Raw genomic sequence first — 24,649 nt, forward strand, 5'->3', positions numbered from 1 at the left:
CACTTGTGCTGGTTTTCAGATGGAACATGAAATTTGATCTGCAGCCTAAAAGCCTTTCCAGATGTTAAAAAAAGAGCTTTGGCTTGAGATTATTTTACCTTATTTGACCAAAAATACTATGGTTCATTATATCATACTGAAAAGGTACAATTGTCCAAACAAGAATCAGAAGAATGGGATATTTTTACTGAAGGGAGGAAAATTACAAGTATAAAATGCAAATACTTAGTGCATATTAGTACTAAATGTTTTTAATCATTATAAGACACTTAAAGAAATACATAATTTCCACTATCTGAAGAGTACACTTGAATATTTTTAACTTTGGTTATCGTCATTAAAAACTGAAATGTTAGTACTCTAAGTTCTTGTCTATAAGCCGGACTCATGTATTAGCCGGAGACCAAAAATCATACGAATTTTTAAAATAAAATCGTATCATAGATAAGCCGGACTCATGGATAAGCCGAACGTACTATAACCTATAACTAATAGAAGGGAGGGAGGTCAGTGGTCTCACTTGCGCCCATTTAATTTCTTTAAGGGGGGAGAGAGTGTGAGATATTGCCGTCTCTCTCACTCCCCGCATGGCGCGGTTGGAGCGGCCGGAGCGCGTTCTTTCTGCTCTGGGCGTCGCCGAGTCAACACGAGCGCGTAGCGGTCATTTAAATTGTGATTTTATATGTAAGCATATTTAAATATATATCGCGGATTTCTGCGGACAATGGGTCTTTTAATTTCTGGTACATGCTTCCTCAGTTGGTTTGCCCAGTTGATTTCATACAAGGGACGCTATTGGCAGATGGCTGAGAAGCTATCCAGCTTACTTTCTCTCTCTCTCTCTCTCTTGCGCTGACGTAGGGGGGTGTGAGCAGGGGGGCTGTGTGCAGCTGCTTCCTGAAAGAAATGCTGAGCTTCGCATACTTAAAAGCTCAAAGGGCACGTATTGATTTTTTTTATCTGTCTCTCTCTATTTCTCTCTATCTCTCTCTCTCTCTCTCTTCCTCTCTCTTCCTGCTCCTGACAGAGGGGGTGTGAGCTGCCGCCTTCAACAGCTTTGTACCGGCGGTGCTTCGCATACTTAAAAGCCAAAAAACCCTATTGATTTTTTTTTTGACTGCTTGCTTTGCACTCCTTTGAAAAGGAAGATATGTTTGCATTCTTTTAATTGTGAGACAGAACTGTCATCTCTGTCTTGTCATGGAGCACAGTTTAAACTTTTGAAAAAGAGACAAATGTTTGTTTGCAGTGTTTGAATAACGTTCCTGTCTCTCTACAACCTCCTGTGTTTCTGCGCAAATCTGTGACCCAAGCATGACAATATAAAAATAACCATATAAACATATGGTTTCTACTTCGCGGATATTCTTATTTCGCGGGTGGCTCTGGAACGCAACCCCCGCGATGGATGTATAAGCCGGACTTATGTATAAGCCGATATTCTATTTTTTCATTTTCACAACTTTTTTCCTTAGATAAGCCGCGGCTTATTGACAAGAACTTAGGGTAATTTAAACCAATCTGCTAGGTTTATCATGAAAACAAACCATTTACAGCAATTAATAAATATACTATTGCACTACCAAAACTGATTAAAAGGAAAAAGGTTACAAAATTCAAGCTTACTTTGGGATTGATGGAAGTGCCCTTTCACCTTCTGTTGAAAAAGTATAACAGAATACTAAATGAGAATTATGTATTAAAATTCATTTTAGCATTGAACCAAAAAACTCTTTTTACAGGGTTTACTTAGGATTACTTAGCACATCTTTAACACCAGGGCAACTTTATGCTTCCTGAACAAGAATGGCATCTTGAGTAAATAATCAATATATAATAGCACCTTACATGAAATGTAATAACATTGCAAAATCTACAATATCCACAACTGAATCAGTAATGCACTGTGAGAAGTGATTCATTAGTTAATAACAGGCAGGCAGGCAGATGGACGGACAGACAGACAACACTTTATTTGTCCCCAAGGATAAATTAAGATTTTAAAGCAAAAACAAAAAAAATGTATATTACAACAAACAAAAACAACCCAAACACACACACACACACACACACACACACATCTGGCTTGGATAATAAGAGCTGTTGCAATCTAATAAAAGGTTTATAGGTGGAAATAAAATGTGCTGAAATCTGCTCAGTTACGCTAGAGGTTTAAATTTAAAAGCATATAACATTTATATAAAGCAGCTCCATTTGTTGTATCCACAAATGGAATGCGTCACATGCTGATGGAACTTTATTTTTGTTCCTTTCTAATTTCCCCTGGTTGAAGTCGAACCCTAGGTTGGAATGATCTGTCATTAGAGTGTTAATAATAGAGTGAATAACTTCTGTTGGTAAGGTACTGGGGGGTATTTTTCGTACGTCACTTAAATCATCCGAGATCAGATGCTTCGTCTTGGATGAGTTAATGCCGGTGAAACTCATCCGGGATAAGTCGGTTTTTCAAATGCAGCTGTGTAGTAGATTAGTCTAGCTGGATCTAATCATCCGAGACGAATGCGCGCGCCCGCGCTGATTGAAAAGCCCATATATATTGAGTCTAGAAAACATGATCAGCAAGTCTTTGATAGGCTGCAACAATATGATGAAAGAACGGGCGCATTTTTTCACACAAGCAGAGCAGGACTTTTTATTCGAAGGACATGAAGAATTTCAAGATTTAATACGCACAAGGGGTAACACTGCAAAAGCAGCCCAAACCAGAAAAGACAGCTGGCAAAAAGTGGCTGACAAATTAAACGCTAAGTAGTGTGCATTGTACTTACTGAATACAGCGTTTCATTTCCTATGTGTCAGATTCATTATTATTTAATATGTCATAATTCCAGATCAAACGTGAGCACAAGGAGAACAGATTAAAGTGAAGTACAAGAATATACTTCAAACTGGTAAATATTGGTATATAACTATTTAAAGAATTGTTGACATAAATAATCATATATAATATAAAAAACACTAATTTTAAAGCTAATAAGAAGGCAGACAAGCAAAAAACAGGTGGAGGTCCACGCGGTCCAGACCTAACCCCTGCAGAAGAGTTGGCTATCCAGCAAAATGCCCATCGCCCTGTTTCTGAGGGTATTCCAGGGGGAAGCTCCTCCCCAGAACCAGTGGCAGGATGCAGTGGTCATTTCATTTCAGGTAAAGGATGGTCATTGCATATATTTGTCCTCAATGTGTGCCATAGGTATATTCCATATAGCCCTCTTTTTTTTTTGTTGGGTCAGTTGCAGGAAATGTCATATCCCTAGAACTTGTGTCTGACCAACGAGATATTGATGAAGGTCAAATATTTGATGAAGACACCGTGTCTGATTATTCATCAGGAGGAGAGGTACATTTTCCAAATAATGTTTGATCAAACTCCACTCTGATCAGTCCCATGTGCCCCAATCACATTTGGAAATCCTGGGTAACGAGAATGTTATTACGCAGGTGTCCAGGAAACACTATGAAAACCTGAAGGAAATATTTCAAAGCAAAACAGACTTTAAAAGTGCAGTTTGTCAGGCAATTCGTAGATAGATTTTCCGCATCACCTACAGTATATAAAAAAAGTGCCGCTTGCAAAAAACCTCAAAGCAATGCATATTGTCTGTGTGGTTGCGAGAGCCCGACTTTGCCTAGTTTGACTTCGAATATAAGGTGCTAATAAATCTTTGAGGTACAATATTCCCCCTCGGCTAAAGCGGTATCTTTCGAAAAGAATTTCCTCCAGGAGCAATAAAGGATCTTGCCGATTGCACAAAACCCTCTCTATATGAAATTCTCTTATAATTTGCGCACCGATATCAATTGGTCGCTCATTCATGAACGGTGAAGCCATGACAGAATGAATTCCATGCACGGACACTGATTAAGTGTGTGAGCTAATCCTTGTTTATATCGAACAAACCTGCTCCAAGCAGGTTTGAGGATTTGGATGTGCTGCTATGACAACACATCCAGCAAGAGTTTTGAAAACCAACAGATCCAGGATCAGGCCAAATCGTCAACAATTACATCTGGCTAAACAAGTAATCCACGTACGAAAAATACCACCCTGTTTGCAGTGAGAGTAATACAAACATTAAGCAAGATGATGCAACTCATCTCCCTAGGCAGTAACACTGACAAATTCAGTCAATATTTCAATAACTGGATTACAGATTTTAGTTTTAATTGTAATGTACCCGCTTTTTCATAATTGCTCATTTATAGAGATGTACAGTTCCCCACCCCTGTTCCACTTCAAAATCCATCCAGCACTACAATATCATCTGCAATAAGAAGTTTACACTAGTTCCCCTCTGTAAGCAACATGCCACAGTACCTGAACTCACCATGAGATGTGACAGTTCATCTAGTTTATTTGAAAGTGAACATTCCTTATTATATGGAGGCAGGCCAGTTCTAAAAACCTTTCCACCTTACTTTTATCCTTGCTTCAGATCCACTGCTCCTCCAATAAGGTGTAACAGAGCTCCTTAGGATGTGGGGCCATAACACTACTAGCAGAGTATGGGAATATTTAATATATTCAACTTTACATTCTTCAGAGTCGCTTACATTCTCAGATGTTACAGATGTAAGGTAGCCTTCAGATAGTCTTCACTCTCCCTGTGACATCTCTCAAGTTCGAAGCTTGTCCAAATGACAGGTGAGACAAGCGGATGCTGAGGTTTGCGATGACAACAGCATATCATCAATTTAAAAATCCATCTATACATTCCTAGTGGCAAGTCAGATGCCAGATTGCATTTAATCATAACAATAGTAATTGTAGTTTTAAAAAAAAAAAAAAAAGTTTACCAAAAACCAAAGAGAAAAAAAAAAATGTAACAGAGAACATGGAGCTTCTTTAAAAGCTACCATCTGTGTGCCGTCCAGAAGTAGAATAGATTAACTAGCACTGCTGTAAACATGTATGCAAGAAAATCCATGGACCTGCTGTTTCCATAATGAATACTTTGGGTTACTTCTCCTTGCTTGCAATCATGATACCGTGTATATGCTCCTCTCATTGGGTTAGCAGTTCAAACATCATTGTAGAACACTTGTGCAATAAAAATAAAAACAGAACAGTGGCACAAAACAAGTCTTTTGAAGAAAAAGAAAAAAAAAAGGAAAAGAAGTAAGGTCCTCTCCATTTCTTCTAGCCAATGATTTAGCTATGACCAACATTAGTCTAATACCTCAAACGTCTACACCGCAAATTAAGGACTTTGCCCAGATGGGGCTACATCACAAATGCATGTGAGATATTCCAGGGAACAGAGAACAGTTAGTTCTATAACCACTGCTAGTCAGCGATATACAGATACTCTTATTTAAAAAAAAAAAAAAAATACAGAAACCAAGAATGTTAGCCATGCCCAGTGATTAATGAAAGAAAATGACCAAGGACAGCACCGAGTACAGCTAGATGGAGAACCTAACTACAGTGTGCAGGAAACAGATTAAATAATGGATCTTGGATATCTCTGATTTTTATGTCACCACTTCACGTTTAGTGCATGTACTTTTTGATAATTCACTGAATAAAAACAGACTTAATATGACTCAGTTGTTTATAGTTTTGTTTAGAATTCAAATTACTGTGTAGCCAACCAAAACGTTTTAATATGTGAATTCTATCAAGAGTTATGTTTATGTAATCCAAGACACAGGCTCCAAAATTAAACGTAATGTTTCTAAATACTAATCACAGCCTACTTCTGTCCAACTTATTTTCTTTACTGAACATAATCTGTGAAAGATCCAAGTTAGAAAAAAAAAATTCTACGGATTTTTCTTTAATCAGCAAAATGAAGTGATTAAACCTTGTGTAACAGTTTTAACATCCCTTTAAAGTATGGCTTGTTCTACAATTCTAAAAGACATCTGACAACACACATTTTCACATTATGTAATTTATCCACAATATAGCCAAAATGTGCTATTATTTCATCATTCACTGATAAAGCCAACATTTAATATTTATGACACTTAAAAGTATGTGTAGTTTAACTACTATTTAAAAAACATTAATAAAATTAAAATAAAAAAAACTAAATTCTACCAAAGAAAAAAAATCATTAACATTAGCATATGTCTGCCTTTCACATCATATACAAATTAGATAATTCCTGAACACTTTCCACATAAATCATTAATGTTTAAAACTTGAATGACTGACATAGCTAAAATGGCTTTACTAAAATACCATGTCAGAAATACTGTTGGACACTAAAAACAAGACACAGTATGTTATCTGAATATATTTAAAAGAATGTTTACCTTTCTGTGGTCGAATAATGTAAGATTGGGAAGACTCGTTCACCAGTCGACAGTAGCCATCTATCAGATCTGCCATGTTTTCTGCAATGTTCAGGGAAGGGGTTGTCACTGTAAGAGGCTGAAAAACATCAAGCCAACAAAGAAGCATTATTGCCACAGTTCTTGCTCTACAGGGCACAGCTGCCCCATTACATCAGCAAACTGAATACACAGCAGAATGTAAGGTCATTTGGAGTAAAAAGGAACCAGTTAATAAAAAAAGAAGTCAATGGATTAAACTTGTTCTCATTAATTATTTAAAAATGTGTTACTTTATTTATTTGGTAGAAAAAAATTCTCTTAAATCTGTCTTGATAATGTTAAGACAACATCTACATACCAAAACTATTTAAAAGAATAAAAGCCCAAATAAAAGGAAATTAAACATTAGATGAAGGCTGCTAGGAATGAAAGGATCATATTTACATACATCACAACATGAATAAAAAATACTTTGTTAATATACTTGCAAGAAATACTTCTAAAATGTAAAATTATTTCTTTTAATACTGACTTTGACTTTTGACCAAAAAATACATTGAAAACTGTCCATTTAAAAACTACCATAAAGATTTAATCTCTGTGTATTTAATTTCACTCTCACAATTAAAGGAGTTGCATCAGAACAGCATCTTCTAGAATGGAGCTTAGGACTGCTCAGCCAGTATACTGTGAATATTTAAAGTACAATAAGGGAGGATTACAGAAAATGTCATGAGAAATACTGTCAAATAAGCACAATATGAAAATTATATAACCAGAAACATGTAAACACAAAAAGCAAGCTACTGTACAAGTTTCATCTTTTTAAGGTGGACTGCTTCATCAATAATCAAAACATGTTAAATATAGATCACAAGGACTGTAAATCTTCTCAAAAGACCTGTTTTAACATTAGTTTCAGATGTAGGTTGTATTCATATACAATTTATTTATAATATATTTATACCCGAAATTAAAATGAGTCTCCAGTGTCTGCTCGCATTTATCTAGGCAGCACAACACACCATGGCTGCTAATCTGTTGTTAGATCTATAGTTGAAATGGAAACTGATTGCCCAACTAGAAAACATTAAAAGATGGTGACATGCCACACTTCCATAAAAAACATTAATGTCTGACATCATGCTAAACGATTCGACAGTGTAATGAAGAAAACAGTAGGTCTACTTCAAATATGCCATTGCTCCCACTTTTCTCACACAGCTGTCAAGGTTGGTAACCCAGGCTTACTGAACTTCTCCCACCACCCTATGAAACTGTTTTTTTCTTCTGACTTGATTGTCGTATGCGGAGAGAAAACACAATTACACTTCCACTTGTGTTTAATATGGCTATTGGTAATGGAGGATAACTAAATTGCTTCTGTAATTAAGTTATGAAAAAAATGCCTGCCACAACTAATTCCACATAAAAAAAAAATCCTTTTGGGCTGCAGAATGGTGCAGCAGTAGTGCATGTGGATTCCCTCTGGGTGGTCTTGTTTCCTCCCACAGTCCAAAGACATCCAGGTTTGGTCAACTGGCCCTAAACACTGTGTGTGTTCACCTTTGCGGAATGGCACTCTGTCTAGTTCTTGATTCAGCCTTACACCTAATGATTGCTATGATAGGCTCCAGGAACCCTGCCCTGGAGAAGTGGGTTAAGAAAATATATGGATGGAGAAATTGCTTTCAATATTTTATATTCAGAACTACGCATTCTTTTTTTGTCTAACTTAAAAATAGTACTTAAGCTAAGGGAGTAGTGAACAGGTTTTGTTTTTTTCAAAAATGTCTGCAGTGACAAATTCTATATTTGGTAACGACTAGTTATTTTTTCCTAAAATATGATTACCCATTCATTATATGTTATGATTATGAAATTCAGACACTAGTAAAATTATTTAATAAAAACATACAGGTTGTTTTTGAAATGTTCTACTAATTTTGTATTACTCTTTAAAAAGCACAGACAGTGTAACAGCACAAGCAGCAAATATGTTTGTTAATAAATGAACATTGAAAAACAAACCCCTTTCTGAAGACCTCAGCAAAAGTAGAACAGGGTAAATATCATGGTTAGGGGTTGCAGAGCTCACATATTCTCATAGAACACTGGGGGGATCTTGGTGGAGTAAACGTCGAGAAGCATTGGTGTAACCTGTATTTTACTTTGAGCTGAATGGCAGATTCCATACTGTATAAAATACTGTCAGGCATTCCTCAAGAATGCCTGAAAGCATAATTTACTTTATTTCCCCAAATGTACAATGTATTATTTCTTAGTAAGCAGGTTTTTGGCTCCTCCAAGCAATTAGCACATGCCTGTATCGCCAAGAAATATATTGCAGTGAAAGCTAAGCTAAATCTCAGCTCCCTCACGTCTCAAATGGTACAGAACAGCTGCCACAGCTAAAAAACAGCAGTGTACAAAAAGCAACAACAAAAAAAAAAAAAAAACATTAAAAACACAACTGGAAATGTTCAGAAACTATTACAAAGATGTCCCTCACTACCAGGTAGAGAATCAGTCAATTAAAAGACATTTTACAACTCTTTAAACTGGTTTTAGGCAGAAAAGACGAATTTTCATTACACAGTATCCTTTTTTTCCTTCCTGGGCCTGACTTGAGATCATTCAAGGGGACAGCCAAACCAACTCTTACTTTTAAAAAAAAAAAAAAAAAATCAACCAACCACAGTTCCAAAATAGCAAGTCATTGACTGATCTCAAAAACAGGACTTCAGTAATATACTTGGGTTCAATATGCCCCTGAGGACTGACCTCCATATATAAATCTAATGGTCAATAAACAAATATGAAAAGATCATTTAAATTATAAAAATTACATAAATGTTTCCCCATCATTATATCACAAATACAACTGTAACATGTTACACTTAATTTCCAAATATACCTACATTCAGTAAACATTCACAGTGAGAATATGTAAATATCACAAATATAAACAAATACATCAGAATCAGAAATAATTAGGGGCAAAGGGTAAAATGTTTCCATATTATAGTAAAACAATTTTGCCCCTTTAAACATATGTATGAGGCAAAACAACAACAAATAACGCATTTTAGCAGTTATTTAGCATGACTATCAACTCCAAATATACCTTCATTCAGTAAACATGCACAGAGAGAATATGTAAATATCACAAATATAAACAAATATATCAGAATCAGAAATAATATGGGGCAAAGGGTAAAATGCTTCATATTATAGTAAAACAATTTTGCCCCTTTAAACATATGTATGAGGCAAAACAACCTAAATAATGCATTTTAGTAATTATTTAGCATGACTATCACTTATGCACTACTGCAGCTTTGACACTACGATGTCACATAAGGTTTTACTTTTTAATAACAGAGTACTATGATATATAAAGTGAAACCTGATGCAAACAACAAAGACCATACACCACCATCACCACAGATGATGGTAACTGCAAAAAGGGTCAATCTATCATCAATTGAAAAATGAAAAATAAGACTGGCTCAAAACCAAAATGCCTGCCTATATAATACCACATACAGTATGTACTACAAAGATTGCTAAGCTTTCCTTCATAGTAGTGCCAATGCAGGAATCATAAGCAACAAGGATGATGATTTAATGAAGGACAGAGAAAACAAAAAAAGGTGCTGTTTAATGGCACCAATCAGCAAAGCCTGATTCTGTGATTGATGACTGATCACTTTGATTATGGTTTATGAAAATTACATATGTTCTTCTTTGCAAAAAGAACTAGACTCATTACTGTTCACATACTGTATCTCTCCAGCAGACGCATAGAAGATGCAATTACTTTGATCAAATTTACAGAACTGGCCCACCTGGACATCAAGAGAGAGAGAATTATGTGTGAATGCTATTTATAGACTATAGCTGTGCATTTAACACCTCTAAGCTTATCACCAAGCTCAGGGACCTGCAACCAAGCACTTCATTGTGCAGCTAGGCTTTTAACTTCCTGGCAGGCCCAACCCAAGTGGTTCAAGTGGGTGACCAAACATCATCATCGCCCACTCTCAACACAGGTTCTCCACAGGGCTATGTTCAGAGTCGGAGTGGACAGTTTCAGATACCTCTGAATCCACATCACAGGAGACCTGCCCTGGTCCAAGCAAATCAACACCTTGGTGAAGAAAGCACAATAATGTCTTTATACTACCTCAGGAATTTCAGGCTGCCCCCTCAATTACTAAAGAACTTCTACACATCCACCACTGAAAGTATTCTGAGAAGTATTTCTGCCTGGTTTGACAGCAGCATGCAGCAGAACCATAAGGCTCTGCAAAGAGTGGTGTGGTCAGCTGAACGCATCATTGGGTATGCATTCTATAACGTCTAAGACACATACACCAAGTGATGCCTAATCTAGGCAAAGAAAATGAACAATATCAGTCATCTGAATAACTGTCTCTTCTCTGTGCTGTGGTCAGGAAAACAGTACTACTGCCTGAGGACCAGTTCAGACAGACTGAGGGGAAACATTTTTCCACACTCAATCCACATCTTCACTAAGGAAAGCGTCTGGAATTAAGTTGTTTATTTAGCTACTATTTATTATTTATCAAATACTTTATAATGGCATTCTAATGCACACTGCTGCACTCATTTAACAATGATTTGTACTGATATTAAAAAATCGTATATACAGTACGATATTGTCCTTTTACATTCTTCAGAAAGAGTTAGAGTTTAGCAACTAAGCATTTCACTAGATACGGTACTGTATGTGTAATTTATATGTGACAACTTTTGACATGAATAGGTTGATTTACTGTAGGTAGCTAATAAACTAGTCAATGTTAGCTAAAAGGCTGTTAGCTTTGCTGACAATGAAGACAACATGAGGAGAAACTTGTCCTTATGGCCATTATGCTGTTGATGTAAAGTTTCCTTTTATAATATTTTCCTTATTCCTAAATATAATTAAACCAAACCTCAATTCATCCAAACTCATATCACATATTTTTCTTTTCTTTTAATAGCTCGTATTTTAAAATTTTCATTTAAATTTTATTGTCCTGGTTATAACGTTAAACTGCATCCGGCCTTGCAAGCAGTCCTCCAACTTGGAGGGAAATCATAGGGTTGGTGACAAAATTGGCACTTCAATAACCGTAAAAAAAAACCTTCACGCAGCTCTGAGACGACAGACAGGACTCCTTTCTGCTCTCCACGGGAGTAGCTCTGCCCATAGGAAAGCTGCTTGCATTATGAAGGGAATGGGAGAAAGCCCTAGCCCTGGATGAATCAAAACCGAAAAGAGACTGAATGGGGTCCGACTTGTTGGGGATGAGGACTGGTGTGGTTCTGAGGCGTCACCCATTGCACAGCAGCACTCGGGCCCCAATTTGAGGCGGCCTATCTGGGTAGGCATGTAGAACGTCTCGTCTCTCCAGCATGATGATCCTCTTGGCTAGGACGTTAGATATCTCTGGGTCCACGGTTCTTGAGGCTGATCCTCCAATTAGCTGTAAACCACCCAAACTCACTGAGATTGCACAGGTGGTAAATTAGCTGAAGGTAGGGATGGCTGCAGGGATCTGTGGTGAACTTTTCCAGGCTGGTGGTAAGGCTCTTTTTCTGAGTTTGGAAGCAATATTTGTTTCCATTTGGGTGATGTGCGTCATCCCAACTGACTGAAAAATGGAACTTGTCGTCCCCAATCTGGAAAAGGGAGGGTGATTGCCAGGATTGTGGCAACTACGGGGTGGGAATACTGCTCTCAGTGCTGGTTATGGTCCTTGCTAGGGTTATTCTCAATAGGATCCATGATCATGTGCTCACCTACCAGCGACCGGAGCAGTCTGGTTTTATGCCCATGAAGTCTACCATCGACTGCATCCTGGCACTTAGGGTTCTCATGGAGTGCAATAATGAATATCTACTGAGTTTCTTTGCAGCCGATGCCAATTTTCATAAAGTACTCAACTCAGTTGATCGAGCTGCCTTGTGGGACATCGTGATTCTTCGTGGGATCCCTCAAGGTTGCTGGATATCATGGCAAGCGTATACTGTACACTGGTACTGTAAGTGCTGTGCAGAATGGAGGCAGAACCTCTGTATTTTTCCCCAGTTGATTCTGGGGTTCGCCAGGGGTGTGTTGTTGCTCCTACTCTGTTCAGTGCTTGCGAGGACTGGGTGTTGGACAAGGTCATGGTGAGGAATCTGAGTGTCTTGTATAAAAACCAAGATCCAAGCCTTCAATAACCTCTTAGGCACAGCCATCAGCAGCGCGTCTGTCTGCAAAGAGAGAGCTGACCTTGTCAAGAGGTTTACTTACCTTGGCAGTGACATTGTCTCTGGTGACTCTTCCTATGAAGTCAGTAGACGGATTGGGAGAGCATGGGGAGGTTGTGAGGTCGCTGGAAAGGGGTGTGTGGCACACCTATATCTGTGCAAATCTTTAGAGTCCTAGTGCTTCCAATCTTGTTATATGGTTGCAAGACATAGACACTATCCAGTGACCTGAGACGAAGACTGGACTCCTTTGGTACTGTGTCTCTTCAAAGAATCTTTGGGAACTGCCAATTTGACTGTGTCGAATGAGCGGTTGCTCACAGAGTCCCAAATGAGGCACATTGCCTGCATTGTGAGGGAGCATCAGTTACGGCACTACAGCCATGTGGTGTGATTCCCCTAAAATGATCCGGTTCGCAGGATCCTCATTGTTGAGGACCCAAGACGCTAGACAAGGCCAAGGGGACGCCCATGTAACACCTGGCTGCAGCAGATAGATGGTCATTTCCACAAGGTGGGACTGGACCACGTGTCTGCTTAGGGGGTTGCCAACCAGGATCCTGAACTGTTTTCGTCATGTGGTGAGTGTGGCAACATGCTGTACCAGTGCATGCTCCCCAAACTGACCTGACCTGAAAATAAAAGGAAACTAATGCTAGGCTACTTAATTCATAATTTTTTCACTAAATAAGTGATAAACCCCCAGGTATTCAGAAAATACCCCTAAGAGTGAGAACAAAAAATAATTATATATATGTGTGTGTGTGTGTGTGTATTTTTTTGGGGGATGATTACTATTCCCTTTCCTGGTAAGGTTAGAAAATATACTGCTCAAAAAATTTAAAAGAACACTTTTTAATTAGAGTATAGCATCAAGTCAATGAATCTTCTGGGATATTGATCTGGTCAGTTAAGTTGCAGAGGCGGTTGTTAAACAGTTTCAGCTGCTTTGGAGTTAATGAAATTAACAACAGGTGCACTAGGGGGGCAACAATGAGACGACCCCCAAAACAGGAATGGTTTAACAAGTGGAGGCCACTGACATTTTTCCCTCAATCATCCTTACCGACTGTTTTTTCACTAGTTTTGCATTTGGCTACCAGTGTCAGCACCAACTGTGGTCATCACTGCTCTTGTGAAAAGAATGGATATAAACAGCATCAACTCGGAGAGGGATAGGAAAGTTTATTGTACCACGTGAACGTCAATGACAGAATAAAACTGGAAAAAAAAAACAACAAAAAGTGCTAACTCTTACAAGTAGCCAAAATTTACACTGGGTGTTACAGACTCAAATCAAATGTATGTTTAAATTATATTATAGTAATAATAATAGCAGCAGCAGCTCAATACTCGGATCACTGAGACTAGAACCCAGCACCTTTGGGTTATAAGGCAGCAGTTCTTACCTCTGCGCCATTTAAGAACACGTATCAAGTTCCTGTCAATTGACATTTGAGCTTGGGTTTTTAACTCATTGACCGCAACAATGAATGATTTTTTTTCATTGTTTATATTCTTGAATAAAAACGCACGTGTTTATTTGATATTTGGACTAAAGTCTTCAAACATTATACACTTCATGTCATTATTAGTATAACATGGAAAAAGTTTCTCCTTTAGGTAGGTGTTCAGCATTTCTTGACTCACATTTCCTTTCACCCTACACTTACCCAGATCTTTGTAGACATGGAACACACATGAAATGCATGTATTCCAAATAACGATATACTGTATTATTTACCCTATACAACTCCAGGAACCTCACACACACATAAGGAGTCTTGGCTTGAGCTGGGAGAGTTGAGCTCTGTCAAGGCAGGGGATGGGACAGCAGGCTGCTTGTGCTGATCGACACATTTACAAAACAAAAGACGCTGATGGAGAGGTGAGAAGGGATTTAAGGTGGGCCAGGATAAAGAAGTTTTTTCTTAAGCTCAAGTAATTCTAGTGTTAAGAATAAGATGTCTGTTTCCCTTATCAGAAGGCAGAACAAAGTGTTTATACACTTTAATAGGAATTCATTTTCTTATGTAGCAAGACTACAAAAAATTGGATAACCATAAATTGTACTATATTGATTTTTCTTACCTCTACTAATTTGTTTATTAACTACACAGAAACTTGCAAGTAAACTATAGTCATGAGTATTTATTATTCCACTATAGGTAATTTGATTCTGAATGCATCAATGTACTCAATGAGTTATTAAATTTAAATTCAAAGTGACCATCCACATTATTTTTTAATAAGGGCCAATATCAATTCTAAAGTCATCAAAAATGACATAACTAACTGTTCAAATATGTGCCACTGAAAGAAAGGGGAAAAAATCCTGGAGATTTCTTACCTCTGGAGCTCCTGCAACTTTGAGCTGCAGGGTTCCCTTTCGATCCTTGTCATCACTGTTTGAATACTGGATATGCTGTACTTGATTAAAGTCTGCCAGGTGTGTAGGCTGAGTATATAAGGAAAAAACAGTTAATAATTTTATATGATTTTACAAATATCTCAACAATATACATACACTTTTTTTTTTTTTTGCAAGAGACATGGATCTTCCTGGAACTTCACTTTATAAAAAAAAATCCAGCAATTGAACACCAGAATCTTTGCTATAAATAATTATATTTTTAGCAATTCACAGATGTTTTCCCAGATAGAGTTACACTCCAAGAAATAATTTTCTGATCATCTAACAAATTCAAAGGATATGAATTGGTATAGTAAGTTATACTATACTAACTTTTCTATACCAAACTATTCAATCTAACCAAAAACGGCAAGATCAGTGCAGCCTTCATTAAAATTACTGTTTAGCTGTGAAGATCTTAAAAATACTAACTGTATAATAAATACCATGTCAAATGATGACTTAATATGTAAATATTTTGAGTTGAGGTGTCTTCAAATTTCAAAAGTCACAAAGTGCTGGGCTGCACTAGTAATGGTATGTGAAGATAACCGTACCCACTGGATTATTTTATAATTCTTAACTATACTCCAACAAAAATTAGGACAGATGAAAGCTTTAAAAAACTAAGTGAGGTTAAATTTATTTGAATAAATTCAACACAATGCTGAAGTTATATGATATCAAGAGCGCACCCAATGTAACAGAGCTCAGGTTTAAATACAAAATAGTACAAGTTCAAAAACATGTACTACAAACACAACATAATGAAGTGGTTTGACACTAAGTAAATATTTATACTAAACTATAGCAATAACTACATTTTCTTGACAAAATCTTTAAATTTTTCTGCAGAATCTGTCACAACTGTCTATAAAATGCTGCTATACCCAACTAATGAAATTCTATTCTTCAGGCAGCTTATTTTAAGAACTAGAACATCAGTGTATTGATCTTCCAAATTATTTTCTGAAAGAACTACAATAATTCTAGGCACTATTTGATACATTTTAGTGCTGCCAAGGTCTCATCTGCAACCTTTCTTTTTCATTTTCAAGGTATCAGAGGTAAAATTTAATGCTTACAATCCAAAGTAATAAATGCTTATTATCAGGATTACTTACACTTCCTATTGTACATCATAGAATTAATATACAGTAGCAGGATTGCATGCTGTTGCCAGGATGTTTATGCATTCATATTGTAGGTTAAAACTAAATTAAAGGTGTTGCACACAACAATCTAAAGCCCCTTTCGCAGTAATCTCGCATAGCTTGAATGCACCTATCCAGGGTGAGTCAGGATTAATCCAGAGTAAGGAGCCTAAAGACTTAATCAGTGATGTGAAAAGCAGAATTTGTGTATATAAGAGACATATGATACAGTCGGAATAGAACCATTTTACCACAGTACCTCCAACCACAAGACATGTCTTTATAGCTTAGTATGCAGCACTTCATTAAATTTAATAAGGCTAACCAATGAACACATAGAGCTAGAGTTCACTGAAACTCACAGAACATCCTGCAAGTGTTCATTTAAAAATCAAGTAATTTTTTTTTTAGGGGGTGAAAAATCATAACTAATCTACATATATGTGGATTCTGAACTTCAAAGATACCTTTAATATATGCCTTTATCACAGGTCAAAATGGTTTTGTTACATCTAATCAGCCACTGCAAAAATACTCGAGCTTATGAAAACGATTTAAACCAAATTATTAAATTAACAGCATATTTTCTTTTTCTTACAGTTCACTCCTTTAAATTACATTGGCCCATGAAAAGTTTTTAAATTATCTTTTTCACCCTGATTTGAAACACAAGAGTTCATATCATGGCAACTATTAACTTGTTAAAATGTACAAAAGACCCAAAATAAACCTGGTTGGTAAGTAATCTCATCTGGATGTCAGAACCTGAGCATAATTGTTAAAATATTAAGCAAACATGGATGCTATTGTTATACATTTAACTACAGTCATCTACAGTACTTTAGTATTTTTATACGGTAATCATAACACAGCTTTAGAAGTCTATTGTTCACAACAGCTAGGTTATCCTAGCATAATAGAGTGATTTAAAAGTAAACACCTAAAACTGGGAAATAAGGTTCAACCCTGAAGTGAAGTTTGATGGAAGGTAAGTGATGGCCAATGGGTCTAGTCAAGGAACAGACCAGCTTTTGTGATGAGGGACAGTCTCTTCCTAGTCGCAAACTTGGATAATTCAACTAGACTAGACATAATGACACTCTTTTTTAACAAGTAACATTTCCTCTTGTTCCAGCCACCATGAATGAGGAATTATTTTGTGGGAGGCCAATTACATAAACTGCTGGAAGCAAATAGAAGCCCCAGGCAAGTGTGTAAACTCTCAGAATCCTTCAAAGTAGTAATGTATAGCTGGCCCATCAGAGAAGCATGTTGCCACAATATACAATGAACAATGTCTGTTTGTGCATATTGAGTGTTTTATTTTAATCATTTCCAATTTAATCATCTCCCTAAAACATATCTAGATCTTTGTTTAATGGTAACAACAGTTATTTTTTTTTAACCAGTTCCAAAATCATATTGTATCATAAAATGGTCCGACATAATTAACCTTGGTTTTAAGCCCTTTTGTCAAAGGAGGAAATTTCAAAAAATGGCGTGTAGACCTTTAACATATGCTGTATCCCTTCTGCATGGCAGAAAAGCTAAAAGTCATCCTATTCACATTGACGAGAAGACACTAAAAGCCTGAAGAGTAAAAATAAAAGTACTTTCTTGTTACCATGTTATCAATTTCATGGTTGAACCTTTTGCATAAGAAGACAATGGCTGAGCCATGAGTGATAGAGTTAACAAGTCAAAAGACAACCAGGCAAGCTCACTATGAAAAGACCTAAAATAAATTCACTAAATTAGTAGTTCAATCAGAGTAAAAGTTTAAGATAAAATTACTATTAATTATCTTCAAGTAATTATTAATACAGGTAAATAAACTTCAAGGAAATTGTACAGAAATATCACACTCAAAGTCACACACAATTGTACAAATATATACAGGTTCACAATTATGACTCCTGTAGCACCATAATAGTGTTTAGTGGAGGTAATTGGCAGCATTCCTAAATAGCACCTCCACACAATGATCATTATCCATGAATAAAATTAATACCAACAACTAAAAATTCACATATTCAGTAACATAAATGCAAATAGACACAGACAGGCCTGGAGAGTTGGCTTTGTTTACACTGATGCAAAAATATCTACACTGACCTAAATATGATGCTACGTGAATAAGTTGTGTCATTTGTGCTCAGCAATTGTTTTATGGTGTTACAGCCAACAGGTATTTCATCTCTCAGAAATGTCTTTACTCTGGCAGTTAAAATGCAGCTTTCCTTCTGGTGCATGTTTTCTGTTAACCTTACCAGGAAACACCATGCAATATTACGAACAGCTGTTGAATCATGAGTTGTTTTCTGTACAAATTCATACTTAATCTGTGTAAGCATAATGAACTGAAATACTACTGTTCTTTTTTTTTTTTTTTGCTTTCTGTAGTACATACAGACAATTAAAGGTCCATAACATTTTAATGTCTTCAATAAGGTTAGGACTACAAACAATTGCCTTAATCTCACAATGATTTTGTTGATAGCTGTCAAATGGAAAAATCTGTGGTTAAACAACATTGAAAATGTCACTCTTATGTAATCTTTTTATTATCTTGAATTAACGATAAAAGAATGTAAATTTGCAATTGTTACATTCACAAACGTATACAGCCCATGATGATGGAAACAATGAATATTGAGGAAAAATTAGGAGGAGGTGTCAAATAGTAGCTTAAATAGCTTAGCAAAGAGTGTACAGGACAGATGTATGGACGTATTCGAAGACATCCAAAGTCACTCAAACATTGCAAAAGATGAGTTAGTGCCTCAAAATGACCTGTTAAGATAACTTTAGATAGGTATATCCAAAGATACACATCTGCATGGCTAACAGAAAAAAACATTGTAAAGGAATACTTGAAACACACCTTACACATTACCAAAGATAATGAAAAAAATGCGGCTATATAGAGGTTTACTTAAAAGTATTATGTCATCACATGCTTCAAGCATTTTATATAGCAATTTGAAGCATAGTAACAACATATATCACTAGTAAAGCTTCAACTAAAAGGCCACTGGAATGGAAAAAAAAATTAAGGCAGCAGCAAGAATGGTTCAAACTGTAGAGGTGAAGCAAACACACATGTGGGTTGCTTTAATGTGAAGAATAAAAAAAAATAAATAAAAAACTTATTTTCTGGATAGACAAATTATTAAAATAGTTTAAAAAAATGTAATTTGAAGTTTAATTTGGTAAATGAACCCCCAAATATTAAGTTTTAGTATATTTTAATTTAATATCTTTCCAGATAGCTGATGACTAAAAAGGTGTGATGAGTAAGGGTGGTTATCACAGTACCCCACAGTAAGTTGCACTTAAACTCAAGTGGAATTACAAGAGATTATATATATATATATATATATATATATATATATATATATATATATATATATATATATATATATATATACATATATATATATATATATATATATACACCAGACAAAGAGCCCGTTTCAACAACGTAAAATAAAACGGGCACGAGTTTGTGTCAGCAGTGTATGAAGAACAAATGATAAGTAACAAAGAAGTTGTTTTGTAATGATTGTAGTCCGCCTTACTCATTACTGTACAGGCTTGTACTGTTAGTTGATGAATTTTCCAGGCCTATAGTATAATATTGAATGATGAATGTTCCAGTACAATATGGAATAGTCATAAGTATAAGCACCACAAACCTGATATAGATGTACCGAATGAATGCGTAATTGAATCAGAATGCGTAATTAGGCCTCGAGCTGTAGTCGAAATCGCCTTTCAGGCCTCTAGAGCTTTAATCGAAGTCGCCTTTCTCTTTGAATTTTTGCGGCCGAAAATCAGCCGCCTGCCGCAATGTTGGGGTTGGATGTCGGTCTCGTAAGGTTTTTTGGGCAGCTGCGCAGAAAGCGACTGCGCATTCGGCTTCGGACGAACGTGAGTGAGTAGGCAGGCAAATTATGTATTAAGATATATACACATATATCTATACATATTAATAAAAGGCAAAGCCCTCACTGACTGACTGACTGACTGACTCATCACTAATTCTCGAACTTCCCGTGTAGGTGGAAGGCTGAAATTTGGCAGGCTCATTCCTTACAGCTTACTTACAAAAGTTAGGCAGGTTTCATTTCGAAATTCTATGCGTAATGGTCATAACTGGAACATGTTTTTTGTCCTTATACTCTAATGGAGGAGGCGGAGTCACGTATCGCGTCATCACGCCTCCTACGTAATCACGTGAACTAAAAACAAGGAAGAGATTTACAGCACGAGTCAAACGCGGGAACGAAGGTAAATGACGTTAATTTTTGAGTGTCTTTTAATACTGTGTAAGCACACATATTAACACATGTGCAATTAAACGTGTGCATTAACGGGGTGATTTCTCAGGCTTAAAAGCTCGCCTTTTATCAAACGCGGGAACAAAGGTAAATGACGTTGATCACTGTCTTTTAATACTGTGTAAGCATACATATTAACACATGTGCAATTAAACGTGTGCATTTACGGGATGATTTCTCAGGCTTAAAAGCTCGCCTTTTACTAAAAATGAAAATAGTTTTGCATTTACCATCATTCTATGATCTGCTTCTCACAACTGAAGGCACCGTGGCTGATGTTACGTCACTTGCTGGCCAACCATAAGCGTTACCTGGTAGGTAACCAGCCACTCACTTCACTCCCTTACGGGAATCGAACCTCTGAGGTTTTCTTTTGTTCTTAATTAAAATTTAAAAGCAATACTTCACCGCTGCTAAGCCCCTCTAGCGCTGACGTCCGAGGTTCGATTACCGTAAGCAAGTGCAGTGAGTGTGTACGCTTGATGAGCCAAGAATAAGGGGGGAAAGACGTGTCGCGTACTCTTTGCATTATTTGACAGTAAACTATTTTCAACCATTCTATGATCTGCTTCTCACAACTGAAGGCACCGTGGCTGATGTTACCTCACTTGCTGGCCAACCATAAGCATTACCTGGTAGGTAACCAGCCACTCACTTCACTCCCTTATGGGAATCGAACCTCGGACGTCAGCGCTACAGGCAAAGCCCCTAAAATTGCGCCACGGCGTGTGGTTCGTTTATTTGACAACATGTAGATCGGGGTAATTACATTCCGCGCCACGGCGTGTGGTTCGTTTATTTGACAACATGTATATCGGGGGTAATTACATTCACGGCATTTGTAGTCTGATTCACAATCTGATTGTATGGGTGGTTACCTACCAGGTAACGCTTATAGTTGGCCACCAAGTCAGGTCGAAGTGATCACTCGAGTGAAGGCAGCTTCACAAAAAAACAGATCCTTAAACTGTTATTAGTATATTTTCCCTCAATTTAAAAAGGTTTTCTTTTCTTCTTAATAAAAATTTAAAAGCGGTACTTCGCCGGTGCGAAGCGCGTGGACTTGACCGACTGACACATACAGACATATTCATGAGTGCAGGTACTTCGGAAAGAAAGCACCGTGTAAACGTAAAGTTTAAATTAAGGTCATAGACCTACAAAAGGTTGCCATTCATTTGAGGCAAGATTGCTTTTGTTCTGTACAACTATACGTTGCATTCTCAAGACTTGGCTGGCTGGCTGGCTGGCTGGATGGCTGGATGGATGGATGGATGGATGGATGGATATAAATATGTAAGCTTATAAGTACTGCCTTACTTCTCTTTAAGAAAGGAAGATGTAATGATACTTGATTTAAACGATTCCATGTCTTCCTGGGTTTGCTTAGCTTATTGTCAATATCTTTACACCTTTTTTTAAGACTCATTGACTGAAACGTGCTTTCACGAAAAAACTTAGGGCTTTGCTACAGGATACACCCTCCACAAGTTAAGCAAGTAAAAATAAAATATATATTTCTGTTTTATTTAAACCTTTTAAGTTCGTATGCATAGCCCCATTTGGCTGTTTAATTTTTTTTTCTTTCTTCAGTAACATTTAATCTCCATTTTACACATATCCATTTTACTTTTTTTGTATCTCTTTAGTAATATTTTAGTGTAAAAGGATAACCAGTATTTAAACCTTTTATGTTACTTTATAAATTTATTTTACACAATGTTGAAAAATTAATAAGAAAGCTACATATCTAAAAATGAGAAACCCTCATTTATAAAAGTTTGCTGCAGATGACTTAACTGAAAATAAATGAATAGTTCCTTTGTGTATAATACATATTTATCTATTTTACTTATGCCTTTATTCCAGCAACTTGCAACATCTGAGGTACAATTTGTTACATTACTTTTGTTTTTTGCAGCACAGGCAGGTGAAGTGACTTCCTCAGGGTCACACAGTGGTGTCAGTACCAGGATTTGAACTGACAAGGTCCGGGTTTACTGAAATATTACTGAAGAAAGAAGAAAAACGAAAACGGGTAAATAGGGCTATGCATACAGATGTCTATCCATCCATTATCCAACCCGCTATATCCTAAATACAGGAGCCAATAAGTAGATATGTATATATACAGTATCTATCTATATTTATATATGTGAATGTATGTATATATCTATATATATATCTATATATATATCTATATATATATATCTATATATATATATATATATATATATATAATATATATATATATATATATATATATATATATATATATATATCTATATCTATATCTATATCTATATCTATATCTATATCTATATATATATGTAGATATGTAAATTTGTATATGTATATATATATATATATGTATATGTGGATGTGTATATGTATATATATATGTATATGTAGATATGTGTATATGTAGATGTGTGTATATATATATATATATATATATATATATATATATATATATATATATATATATATATATATATATATATATAGTTTCATAACCTCTTTAACACACTACTTCTCCGCTGCGAAGCGCGGGTATTTTGCTAGTATATATATATATATATATATATATACATATATACATACATATATACACACACATATATACACATACACATATATATATATACACATACACATATATATATACACATACATATATACACATATACACATATATACATATATACATACATATACATATATACGGTGGCCAGACAATTCCCCACATCAGTCAATTCCCCACATTCCCAACTCCCCACAATTACAATTCCCCACATCACAATTCCCCACATTGCAATTCCCCACATTGCAATTCCCCACTTCCACAACTCCCCACATTGGGATAATATGGAGTGCACTGAATTAATAATATAATGAAGGAATTCTAAAATGCAAATAGTAGTAATTAATCTCCAAAAGTTTTATTTCATGACAATTTATTGAAATGCATTACTGATTACAAAATAAACTGATAGCGGTCTTACCTCGTCAACAGTCAACTCAGACTGTGGCAAAATAGCAGAAACACAGGGGGGTATACCAATGCGTGGTACCTATCGTAGCCCCGAATGTAGATGGCGACACCACTTTCGGACTCCCGACTAGGGTAAGTTCGCTACAGACTATCAAACGTGCAAACTTGGTGCGCGCGACGCGGAGCACGTAGATACGTTGTAAGGCGCGAGAAGAATTTTATTTGATTTATTTCGTGTTTTTATTTTTACACCATAAGTAGAGTCTATTATTTTTGAGAACTTTAATTTTGGTAATTTAAAAAAGATAAAAATCAAAAATGTTACGTTTTAGCATGTTTTAAGAAAGATTCAAAAAATAATAGAATTCGACAACTCCCCACCTTAGTCAATTCCCCACATTCCCAACTCCCCACAATTACAATTCCCCACATCACAATTCCCCACATTGCAATTCCCCAAATTCACAATTCCCCACGTCCACAACTCCCCACATTGGGATAATATTTATTATAACCATAGACTAATGTACTATATAAGACAGTCCATATAATGATACAAAAGCGTGCCCTCCGTTTCCCCACATCGAGCATTATTTTATTTAAAAACGCTACTTGTTAATAAATATGTAAAAATACATTATCCAAGCATGCATTTTTATATACAATTTGCCTTTTAAAAATTTGAAACAGGTAAGTTGAATTCTATTATTTTTTGAATCTTTCTTAAAACATGCTAAAACGTAACATTTTTGATTTTTATCTTTTTTAAATTACCAAAATTAAAGTTCTCAAAAATAATAGACTCTACTTATGGTGTAAAAATAAAAACACGAAATAAATCAAATAAAATTCTTCTCGCGCCTTACAACGTATCTACGTGCTCCGCGTCGCGCGCACCAAGTTTGCACGTTTGATAGTCTGTAGCGAACTTACCCTAGTCGGGAGTCCGAAAGTGGTGTCGCCATCTACATTCGGGGCTACGATAGGTACCACGCATTGGTATACCCCCTGTGTTTCTGCTATTTTGCCACAGTCTGAGTTGACTGTTGACGAGGTAAGACCGCTATCAGTTTATTTTGTAATCAGTAATGCATTTCAATAAATTGTCATGAAATAAAACTTTTGGAGATTAATTACTACTATTTGCATTTTAGAATTCCTTCATTATATTATT

At 36.2% G+C, this 24,649-nt stretch overlaps 1 protein-coding gene across 1 annotated transcript in view; it reads right to left on the reverse strand.

Moving 5' to 3' along the window:
* The window catches only part of ptk2aa (protein tyrosine kinase 2aa), a 217,063-nt gene that overhangs the window by 124,202 nt on the left and 68,212 nt on the right, over nt 1–24,649 (reverse strand). Inside the window, 3 exon segments of the mRNA XM_051935932.1 lie at nt 1,627–1,657; nt 6,283–6,400; nt 14,921–15,028. Coding sequence (XP_051791892.1) covers nt 1,627–1,657; nt 6,283–6,400; nt 14,921–15,028 — 257 coding nt within the window.

Source organism: Erpetoichthys calabaricus, chromosome 13 (assembly GCF_900747795.2).
Source record: "Erpetoichthys calabaricus chromosome 13, fErpCal1.3, whole genome shotgun sequence".
Lineage (NCBI taxonomy): Eukaryota > Metazoa > Chordata > Cladistia > Polypteriformes > Polypteridae > Erpetoichthys > Erpetoichthys calabaricus.